Below are 11,396 nucleotides of genomic sequence, written 5' to 3'. Positions count from 1 at the left end.
TGTATTGTGTGATAAGATAAGTATTACAAACATATTACTGTACAGTACTATATAGCCAATTTTGCTAGTTGGGCATCTAGGGTAACTTTGTTGGACTTAGGAACATGTTCAGAACGTGAACAGAACTTTGTGTTTGTTTTTTCATGTATTGTGTGATAAGTATTACAAACATATTACTGTACAGTACTATATAGCCAATTTTGCTAGTTGGGCATCTAGGGTAACTTTGTTGGACTTAGGAACATGTTCAGAACGTGAACAGAACTTGCTCGTGTGTAGGAGACTTACTAGAGTCTGAGGAGTGCATCTTTCCCAGCCAAGGTCACCCGCTAAGGCCTCCTCACGTCCAGTTCAGACAGTGGTTCCCTTCTAATTTACACTTCCCTAAATATCACTTGGCATGCATGTTCAGAAGCATTTACAGGGAATGTTAAATATTTACACAAAAGCATAATGAAGAGAGAGCAGCTGGTAGATCTCAGTGGCTTATCTTCAGGGAACGTAGGCACGGGGAGCCTTAATCTAAATGGAGAGTTTATTAGCAGCACCCCTAAGAACTCTGCCGATAAAACAACCCCTGTACAGTTCTGAAAAGGGCCCTTCCCCAGCAGGGAACCTTGACGCCCTGGAGCCCCACGTCCCTTCCCCCCACATCTGACACCACCAGTGCTTGAAAGATGCTGTCACATTTTCTCTCTGCAGGATCCCCAAGAAACCTGCAGAGATGTGGCCTCATGCTGGGTTTCCACACTTTGCACTTTTAGTTAACTTCTGTGTAGGTGCTAGCTCAGAAGGCAGTGGCCTGGGCCAGCTCCCTCCAGAGACAGAGAGGCTCGCCGACAGCCAGGGCCTGGGCGGCAGACAGAAGCATCCTGGGGCCGGGCCGGGCCACGAAGCACACGGGATCTTAGTTCCCTGACCAGGGATCGAACTCAAGCCCCCTGCCTCAGAAGCTTGGGGTTTAAACAACACGAGACCGCCAGGAAAGTCCCTAACGGGCTTCTTTGTAAATTTTATGTGCTTTTTCCAGCACTGGGTCTCCAGGGCTGCACAAGCTTTTCTCTAGTTGTGGCAAGCGGGGGCTACTCGATTGTGGCGCGGGCTTCTCACTGTGGCTGCGTCTCTTGCTGCAGAGCGCCGGCTCCAGGGCGGCGGGTTGTCGTGGCTCGAGGGCTGTGTGGCTCTCAGGCTTAGCTGTCCTGTGGCATGCGGGATCTTCCTGGATCATGGATCAAAAAACCCGTGTCTCCTGCAGTGGCAGGAGGATTTGTCACCACTGAGCCACCAGGGAAGCCTCCTTCACAGGTTTTGTTTGTTTGGAAACCTCTTGTAAATCCAGGAGACTTGATGGGTCAAGTAAGGGCCAGTTGTGTTCTGAGTGTCTGGGCTCAGCCAACGCTATTTCCACCAAGGACAAGGCACGCTTTGCTTATCTCACTGTTTATTGTTTTGCTCCCAAAGCTTGAACCCTCAGCTGTGTTCAGGAGGAAAAGGTGATGCTTTGTCTCGGATAGAGATACGGTGCTGCTATTTGATTTTCAGATACACATGAAAGATCAGTGTTAGCGAGACTTGGAACGGATGTGTGTCTGAGGTGCAGGAGTGATCTAAGTCCTTGTTTCTCAACACGGTCCACAGACCAGCAGCATCAGCGTTGCCTGCGGGCCCTCACCCCGGACCCAGAGTCAGGGCGCACTTCGGTCAGAGATGTGTATGCAGATTCATTTGACAGCGAGCCTGCCCTAGGATCATTCAGATAAAAAAAAAAAAAATCCACCACTATCTGATTAGTTGCAGAACTCACACTTTCAAGAGTTTTCACAATGCCAATTCCATTCTTTTATTTCCTCATACCACAAACATTTTACTGCCTTTTTACAACCTGAATTTACATAAGCAAATTGCAAAGGAAAAACAGGCATTCTTTTATCCTCCAAAATGCATGTATGAAATATAGCACAAACTCTAGTACATAAACAGGTTTAGCTGAAGCTTTATGGCAATTTCTTAAAATGAGCATGACAGTTTAAATATTTATGCCTGTAAAGGTCTGCATAATCTACTATACATAGTTATTTCAGAAGCAGTTAAGACGTTTAATTAATTGGAAAAAAACGTCAACAAAAAAGCTCTAACAATTGTGTGCAACTTAAATTATTTACAATTAAACATTTAGGGTCCTGATTCACAAAACTTAGTGCATATCATGATTTTTGCAGAGAAGCTAAGTAGTATGCAGAATATTCCTTGGGTAAAATCTAGAATGAATGGCTTTTAGAAGAATGTTTGTAATATGCTTATTGGAAACTAGAGAAAAAGTAACAAAAACTTCAGCAACTGCATTTGATTTGAAAATTTAAGTAGACAGCAGCAATCAGAAAAAAAAACAGAGGCCACAAGAGAAGAGCTGGTGGCATTTTTGATATTAGTTTTGTTATGTACAAGGAGAAAAACGATACTTCCCATTTTTTTCCTTAAAAAAAAAAAAACAAACCCCAATAATCACTACATGTGAACTCAGAGTCTTTCTTCTTCCAGAGTTGTCTTTAAACTTAACACCAAAATTAGCAAATGTGGATAAAAAGTATCATCAGTTCAGTGGGTTTTGTTTTAGTAGGGAAAGCCTGGGACAGGGTTACCAAGGGATTAGCTATTCAAATTACGAGAGAATTGTCACAGATAAGGCGCCAGAACCCCAAGCTTTCCCTTGAAGCACTTTGGTGGATTCAAAAGTGATTTTACACATATGCCAAAGGAGGTGATGCAAAGGAAATGAGCAGGACAACCTGTTCTTAAGGTAAAGTGACAGAATGTTCAGTGAATCAGGTACCAGGTTAATGTCTTAAAAAAAAAAAAGCCAAAATTTACAGTAAACATTTTAAACTCTGGAATGCAGATATAGTACAGTTACCAGTAAGTTACATTTACAAAACTGCTTCAGACAGTAGTTGCTCCAGAGTCAGAATTGAAAAATGTACAAGCCAGCTCACAGAACTTTAGATACAATGTTATTAAAATACATTGTTAATCATAAAAATACTTTACTATGTACATGTACACTGTATAAACTCTAGGCCTGCTTAGACCCACTTCTGCCAGGGCAGCGCGCTGTTACCACCCGCTCTTCACACAACGCACACAGCCGGTCCAGCCGTCAGGTCAGGTCTCCGGGAACGTGGGGAAGGGCTTCTCGTCCTGCAGGGCGTCTAGGTGGGAGAGTCGGTTTTGCTTCCACTGTACCTTACTTTCCTAAATGCTGGTCCGAGTAACTCTGGGCACTCACATGATTCGTTTGCGATTTGATTACACTTTAGAAGAAGGCTATAGTTCATCTGGTCAGTTATTACACTGTCCTGCTTGTAGTCGGGATGCTTTGCGATAAACTCCCTCATCCATTTGGCAACTGTCATTAATTCTCCTGGGGGAGAAAAATAAATTTTTTTTTAATGACAACTTAGTAGTATTTTTTTATTTGTTGGGTTTGGTTTTTATCTTTAGTAAGCTAACACTTAGCGGCTGGACAACACAACCCTGAAGAAGAATCAAGAGAGGCGTCTGGGCCGAGCCACACGGCCGGGGCTGGGAACAAGACGTTTTTCACCTTGTTTGAAGAACTCCTCCTGGGCAGGGTTTCATGTTGCAGGCAGGCAGTGAGAACACACGTGTCCTGCTGCTATGAGACCTGTTAGGTGCCACCCATACGGGGACGCCGCCCGCCCTAAGACACAGGAGCCCATGCATGTTGACTAGTCTGTGTCCTCCCATCCAGCCAGGCCTGCCAGTGTCAGAGACTGCCCTGGACGGGGGGCTCTGCATTCCCCAGAGCAACCTGATCAGACAGGGACACAGAACAGTGAGTAGATGTGCTCAGAGAGAAACCCGCAGAGACAGCACTTGGGGGGTTATCCTCTTGGCTCCGGAAACCTTACAGAAGCCTCAAGCAAAATGCACAAGCCGCTGTCCTTAGTCACAGCTGACGGCTCCCTGGCCACCGGGATCTCAAAGCTGAGAAAGCAGAGGTCCCTGGGCGCCCCTACAGGGAGGCAGGCTGGAGGGCCTGAGTTCAAGCTGTGTACTTAGTTAGTTCACCTTCGAACTGGCTTAAGACTCACTATAGAGAGTCCGGGATGCTGCAGAGCACGCACAGTTGAGTATTAACGACAAACTACCCACATACAGTATTTTATCACCTAAAACGCCATCGGGTTATAGATGCAACACTCGTTTATGAACCAGGAAGAGAAAATGTGCTGCTGATTCAAAGGTGACTGTCAAAGACAACAAGATGTATGTAACTGCAGAGACGGTACTACCTGGAAAAGTGCATTGATTTAGGATGGTGCATACTTTAATAAAAGACCACTTTAAAAACTGAATATTTTAAGACTGTGAGGTTCTGCCTGTGTTAATGAGATTTTTTTGTTTTAAAAGAAAGAAAAGCAAAGGGTGCCATACCAGATGCTCTCTTCTTGATCAGCTTCAAGTAGTTCAGAATGCTGCATCTGGTGTCCACATCCACCTCCATGTTCTCCAGGTAGGAGTTCAGGATGGGGATCAGCCCGGGGAACACACCGTCCTGCAAGGAGCAGGGCGCGGTCAGGCAGGGGCGCTCGGGGTGGGGGGGGCGGATCTGGGCAGGCAGTCGGGGCACAGGCCAAAGCGGGCCCTACCTTGCCATTGATGATGGTGTCGATGGTCATGAGCGTGTACTCCTCGGCCGCTGGCTCTGCACTGCCCGCGGCCTTGCCGCAGCCATCCACCACGGCGTTGCCACCTGCTAGAGGGGCGCAGGGCGTGTTAGCAACCAGTGTGGCCTCCGGGGACCCCAGAAATGCAAGAAAAGGCGGTACCTTTGCAAATGTCTTTTCTGAAATAAAACAGTCCCTGCAGGACGGCATCTCGCTTCTGGGCGACCTTCATGTTCTCATCAACCTAAGGAGGAAAACCATTGCGGCACGTCAGAATGTTCCCGAATCGGGGACACTCCTGCTCCCAAGGGGTGGGGCCGCGGACCCGCCTGTGATGAACCCTCCCACCCCTCAGCGCCGGCTGCGGCCAGAGAGGCTGCACAGTCATGTGGGGTTGTGTCCCTCAACCCCAGCCTGGGATGCGCTTTTCTATAACGGGGCAACTAGAAGAGACTCGTGCCTTAGAAATCCACGTGAAACTTACACGTGTGGAGGCTGCCTGGGAAAGCCTGGGGGGGGGATGTACCGTGCTGGGGAGGCACGGGGTGGTCCCGGCTCACAGCTGGAGGGAAGCGCAGAGGCCCTGCTGCCTTGTGGGTGGGGGGCCCTCTGTCCTCCCTGCCCCCAGGCTTTGCTGCCTCACCCCACCACCTGGCAGTAGGCAGGCCGCCAACGCTGCCTGCCCGCCTGGGGCTCTGCCCACTCCCTCGGGAGCCCCAGCTCCCTCTTCGTGAATTCTTCATTTATTTCAATCAATATAATGAAATCGTAGGGGACACTCCAATATACAAAATGGACACAAGTCAGAGGTCACAGTGGAAGGGATGGCTGGGACAAAGTCTTGGATCCCTCAGCTTTGCCCTTCACACCCATTAATTCCTACAGTTATTATTATTTTTTTTTAAAGGTACATATGACCTTCAGATTAATATAGATAGTTCTAGGAACATGTTCAAATAATAATAATAATCTTCATACGTCTGGCTTCAATCCTAGTCAACGCTTGTATTTTTCTTAGTCTTGACAAAAAGTCACAAAGATCAACAGCTGTAATTTCTGCTTTTAGAAATTCCTTTTTCAGTCTATTTTTACTACTGCTCTTTAGATTCTTAATTTGACTACTTAGGTTTATTTTTAATCTTTCTGTTAAAGCATTTAAAGCTACAGTTTTTTCCTTGAGCCCAGCTTTGCCAGCATCATTTTCCTATACAACGTACAGTTCTAATTTTGATTTAATCTAGAACCTATCAGGAAAACAACTTAAAATTTCCCACAGTTAAATTTTTCCTGAACATTTTCTTGATGACTTTTGGTGGAAACGTGACTTACTGTATTTTCCTTGATTAACTTTTGATATTCTTCCTCAGAGCATTCAAAAGGCGTGTGTGGTGTGAGATCTGTGGTACAAGTGACAAGCCAAGCTTGTGGAGCATGTCGTTTACGTCCCCTGTGGCTTTTCTCTTCCTCTGAGTGTGCGACCTGTCAGTTACTGGGTAACAGGACAACTTCTCTAGTAAGTGGTCTACTCCACCGTCCCGACACGGCCTCGGGACGGCCCGCGGTCCCCTCTGCACCTGCACACCGGGGCGCGGAGGACAAGCGGCCCAGGTGAAAACGCCACCAGGCGCTGCAGGTGACTGCACGCTCACCCGGACCAGCATCTTGCCCTCTGCACTTTGGTGCCCTTAGAGTCGTTTATGCTCCTGAGAAGCTATGCTTTCTGGTCAGAAAAAACAAGAATCGTGGCTCTGATGATCCTGGATGAGCAAGTGGACAAACTTGCTTTCTGTATCTCATTTAAGACTTTCTCACATTTCTCTGTTACAACTTTGCCATTTCTGTATTCTTTTTAAAAGGCCATTATGGAGCACTTTACTGTCAACATCTGTCCTTGTTTTAGGTGTATCTTATGCAAATTACACTATTTTAGATCACTGCTTTCAGTATTTGAATAGGAGAATATAGTCTATTCAAATTTGTCTTCATCTTATTTTCACCATCGTGTGCTCTCTTGGGCATACTGTCTTACCATGCCCACGGCCCGAGACCTACTTCTGTAGCACCGGAAGTTTTCTTTGTCCTTTCCCCACCCCCTTTAGCTAGGAGATTAGAGGCGACAAATCTTATTTCTAACCATTAAGTGTTTCTTCTTACTTTCAGACAGTTCAGTCGCTCAGTCGTGTCCGACTCTTTGTGACCCCATGAACTGCAGCACGCCAGGCTTCCCTGTCCACCACCAACTCCCGGAGTTTACTCAAACTCATGTCCATCGAGTCGGTGATGCCATCCAGCCATCTCATCCTCTGTCGTCTCCTTCTCCTCCTGCCCCCAATCCCTCCCAGCATCAGGGTGTTTTCAAATGAGTCAACTCTTCACATGAGGTGGCCAAAGTATTGGAGTTTCAGCTTCAGCATCAGTCCTTCCAATGAACACCCAGGACTGATTTCTGTTAGGATGGACTGGTTGGATCTCCTTGCAGTCCAAGGGACTCTCAAGAGTCTTCTCCAACACCACAGTTCAAAAGCATCAATTCTTCGGTGCTCAGCTTTCTTCACAGTCCAACTCTCACATCTATACATGACTACTGGAAAAACCAAAGTCTTGACTAGATGGACAAGTAGTTTTGAAATTCTTTCTCCAGACGTAAGCCATTAAGAAGCATCTACTATTACCCTCCTTCCACTGACCCCTTGCTAGATAAGATTTCTGCCTGACTCTGAGCCCTAACGTAATCTTTTTTGTTATAATCACTCGGAATTTAAAGACTAGCTCGGATGCCAGAGATGTTCACGGTTCTAGTTCTTTACCTTCAGGATTCTGGAGACTTCTCTCCATCTCTTCCAGCGTTTAATGTTGTAGATGAGAAATGAGACCAACTGATTTTTCTTCTTTTTGGCAGAAAGCTAAGTAGCCTAATTTCCTCTCCTTTCTGGACAACTGAACTTTTTTTTGAGATTCTTTCTAGATTTCGGTTCTTCTTTATCTATTTCTGTCTCATCCTTAATGGATTCTTACTCGGGGAAAATTATATTCATTTATTGTATCTCACAATAGATAGACCTTTTGTGTAGACCATTCTCTTCTTCTAATTATTAGACAAACGCTGAACTTTTCAAAGAATTCCTCTCTTGCTTTTCCCATGACTTCCGTTTCTCTGCCGTCCTACAGGGATGAATCTCACTTTGGTTCCGGAAATCAGTGACTTTGACCTTGAACCACACCCGCGTACTGGGGAGCATGCTGAGCTTTAAAAGTGTGGCGACCACGTCCTTTGTTTCTGAGAACTCCTCTCATCCCCAAAAGTTCTTTGATCCACAGGGCTTGTTTATTTAAGATGCAACTCTTCTCTAGGATTTCTTCAGGGGCATTAGTGAGAATTTCTTTAAAAATTCTTTCCAGTTTCCAAATTAACCGCGTTCCACTGAGGATAATACACGCTGGGGGCCCATGGGCTCTTCTCTTTAAGGCTATTAAAAGTTTTCAAGTTTCTCCTGCCTTTCAGGTATCTATACCTGACCCTGGAACAACGCACGTCCCCCTAGATGAAGGTGCTCTCCAGCAGTAAACATCACAGTACCCCACGATCTGCAGGTCAAATTCTCGGATACGGAGGAACCGACTGTTAGGTACATGTAGTTTTCTGACTGTGTGAGGTCAGGGTCCCTAATGCCTGTGTTGTCCAAGGGTCCAGTGTATTTACATTCATAAGCAAAGGCTTAATTAGACCGGCAGCTCTCGTGGACCCATCACATGGTCTGATCTCCCCAGGGGGTGCCCCACACAGCTAACAGGGGTCCGCAGAGTCCTGCCGGTCACCTTGGGCCTGGGTGCAGTGGGCAGGCAGGGTTAGCCTGACCTCCAGACTTCTTCAGGGTGTGTGTGTGCACCGGCGGGAGTGGCCCCCACGGAGGAAGGGGGAACGGCGTGTGGGGGCTGGTGCTGGTCCTCCTCCACGCTCGCCGGGACAAGCAGTGTGCCCCGCTGTCTCAGCTCTGGCCCTGAGCCCCGCAGACCCCACTCTGCCCGCAGCCACTCCTAGCCCCGCTCCATGCCCGGTCCTTCAGCCAGGAGCCCAAGGCCTCCACGCTTGCTTGACTATGGCCCCAGGGCCTGCGGTGTTGCAGCCTCAGAGCCTGGAGCTGTTTCAAGGCCCCAAACGGCTTCCAGAAAGCTCCGTCTTGGTCTTAGTCGGGCTGGGGCGGATTCAGGTCTGTTTTTCCGATGGTGCCCTGCCATCCTCATTCCCCAGAAACCTCCCTAGCTCAGCTCCTCTGAGGTGCCCCCTCCCTGCACAGAGCAAGGTCGTGACCCGCCTGGGAGGTGACAGATGGAACACACTGGGGGCACCCCCTCCCACCACCATCTTAAATCCAAAGTCTAGACATTAGTGGTTATTCAAATGTAACCCTAAATGTCCTTCAAATGGGCCAAGTAAGGAGCTACCACCAGCGCTTTTTTCCAGGAGTCTCCACCAAAATGGTCCCCAAATCTATAGTATAAACTTTGGTTTGAAAGTAAAAAAAACAGGGTGGAAGGGGAACACTCTTTCTAAGGAGGAACAGGTCTAAGAGAGGTCAGAGTTGAAACAAGTATTATACATAAAGGAGCATCAGATGATAATCCAGATACCCACATCCAGCCCTAAGCTGAAAGCTGAAAGGTAAACTGTCCTTACCTTCGACAGCGGGATGAGAAAGTCCAGTTTGTAGGACAAGATGACCCTGGTGAGCAGCACCACGAATACCACGTATGCGGAGTTCTCGAAGTCTGTCAGCTGAACCTGGACGTGGGGCCAAGACGTCAGGGACCCACTGTGCCAGCAGCTCCTCCCACGGGGCCCCCGCGGGTCACAGCGTTCCCATGCACCTCCTAACCCCCACCCGGGCCGGAAGCCTCTGCCCACAGTCTACTCCCAGAAAGCAGTCCTCCCGAGCTGCTGGGCGTGCATGTGACATGCACACACACGCCTATCTGTGCTGCTGTCTGGGTAACCCGGGCCTCTGGTGCACGCGCGCACGTGTGCGCACACACACACACACGTGCGCTCGATCTGTGCTGCTGTCTGGGTAATCCGAGCCTCCGGTGCATGCGCGTGCACACGTGCACACACATACACACACACACACACACACGTGTGCGCACGATCTGTGCTGCTGTCTGGGTAACCCAAGCCTCCGGTGCATGCGCGTGCACACACATACACACACACACACGCACGCACGCGCGCGCGCGCAATCTGTGCTGCTGTCTGGGTAACCCAAGACTCTGGGGAGGGTACAGGTAGGTGGGTGGTGGTCAGGTGGGAATAGGTTCAACTGAGTTGGTTCCTGCCCACAGCCCGCGTACCTCCATGGGCCGGAATTCCACTCTCCACCCAATGTCAGAATTTGGAGGCGGCGGCTTGAATCGCATTGTCTGCCAATTTGTGGACTGAATATTCTGTAATCAAAAAGCAGAGAATAAAACCAATTTCCCACATATCTGGGGAGATCCTAAGGTGATTTCATACTTAACATGTGAAGCAGACTATTTACTGTGTATACCCTTCGATTTACAAAGGAAACTAAACAGCGAGCATTTATCAGAAGTGAGGTGACACATTGACTCTGAAAGTAGCAGTCATGTTCTTATTTTTTAAAGCATTCGCTGCAGGTACCTCAAAGTGGTCGGACTCGTTGGCATCATCCAGGTGGATTTTCTCTTCAAACAGAGTCAGCGGGTCTCTGATGAAGAGGTGCGCCACGTGCTGGGCCAGCAGGTGGTCGAGGCCTGCGGAGAGGTCACACCAGGCTCACTCCAGAGCCGCTCTCCACGCCCCAGGGACGGCAGACAGCTCGGGGGGTTGAAGAAAGGCAGCTAGGAGCTTAGGAGACGCTGGGTTGTGCAGGATTCTTGTGTCGCCCCGAGTTTATCCTGCAGACCCGAGGGGAGTGTCGGAGTTGTGTTCACCCCTTAAACGATGCCCGTGGGGATCTCAGGGACACACCTCCAAAGTCAGTTCTTTTTGCTACAAGTTAAGCTCTCACAAGTATTTGGGACTTGAAACTTTAGGGAAAACAGCCTCATAAGAAAAGTTCAGAGACCTCACATTAAAAATAGAAGCCAGATGGGAGTCAGCAAAGGAGTTTAAGAGAGTGTTGAAGAACTAAAGGCTTACAGTCAAATCTAGACAAGGGGAATGGAGGCTTACCTTCCTGCAACAGCTGTTCGTAGATTTCTTTGTCTTTTGTCAGGTCAATGTCATTGTATTTCTCACCGCACTCAGATAAGTAACTGTCTATTGAATCATATCGGGACTTACTGATCCTATAGTGGTTGTTCTTCAGGGGCTAAAATTGAAAAAATGCAAATGAATGCCATATAAAGTGATGTGGAAATAAACTAATATCCCAAGTAATTATATTAGAAGCTTATATACTTTACAAACAATTACCTAAAAGTGTCCAACCTGAACATGAGATCCTGAAAAATAGCTATTAACCCTGAAAAGTATTAGAATTAAAAAAAAAAAATTTTGGAGACAATTTAATCTGTTCTCAGATCTGAGTTAAATATGTATACATATATATATTCCTTCTTTTTTTTTATAAGTGGATCACCATTATTATTAAGACTAGAAAATGCCCATGTTGAGAGCAAAAATATAAACCCACAGTGTATTCTTGCCTGGAAAACCCCAGGCATAGAGGAGCCTAGTGGGCTATAGTC

The 11,396-nt window shown here is 47.4% G+C and overlaps 1 protein-coding gene across 2 annotated transcripts in view; it reads right to left on the bottom strand.

The window, feature by feature from the left end:
* Positions 1-1,815: 1,815 nt before the first annotated feature.
* Positions 1,816-11,396, bottom strand: part of GCLC (glutamate-cysteine ligase catalytic subunit) — a 42,747-nt gene continuing 33,166 nt past the window's right edge. Inside the window, exons 9-16 of one of the 2 annotated variants that reach the window (XM_043450204.1) lie at positions 10,879-11,017; positions 10,345-10,457; positions 10,035-10,127; positions 9,364-9,468; positions 4,851-4,932; positions 4,671-4,777; positions 4,456-4,576; positions 1,816-3,418 (exon numbers count right to left, since the gene is read on the bottom strand). In XM_043450204.1, coding sequence (XP_043306139.1) covers positions 3,207-3,418; positions 4,456-4,576; positions 4,671-4,777; positions 4,851-4,932; positions 9,364-9,468; positions 10,035-10,127; positions 10,345-10,457; positions 10,879-11,017 — 972 coding nt within the window. In that variant the 3' untranslated portion in view covers positions 1,816-3,206. The remainder of the gene's footprint in view (positions 3,419-4,455; positions 4,577-4,670; positions 4,778-4,850; positions 4,933-9,363; positions 9,469-10,034; positions 10,128-10,344; positions 10,458-10,878; positions 11,018-11,396) is intronic. The other variant, XM_043450205.1, reaches the window with a different exon arrangement.

This window comes from Cervus canadensis, chromosome 28 (genome assembly GCF_019320065.1).
Source record: "Cervus canadensis isolate Bull #8, Minnesota chromosome 28, ASM1932006v1, whole genome shotgun sequence".
NCBI classification, from domain to species: domain Eukaryota; kingdom Metazoa; phylum Chordata; class Mammalia; order Artiodactyla; family Cervidae; genus Cervus; species Cervus canadensis.
Note: the sequence above shows the minus strand (reverse complement) of the source record. Positions and strands in the feature narration are given on the sequence as shown.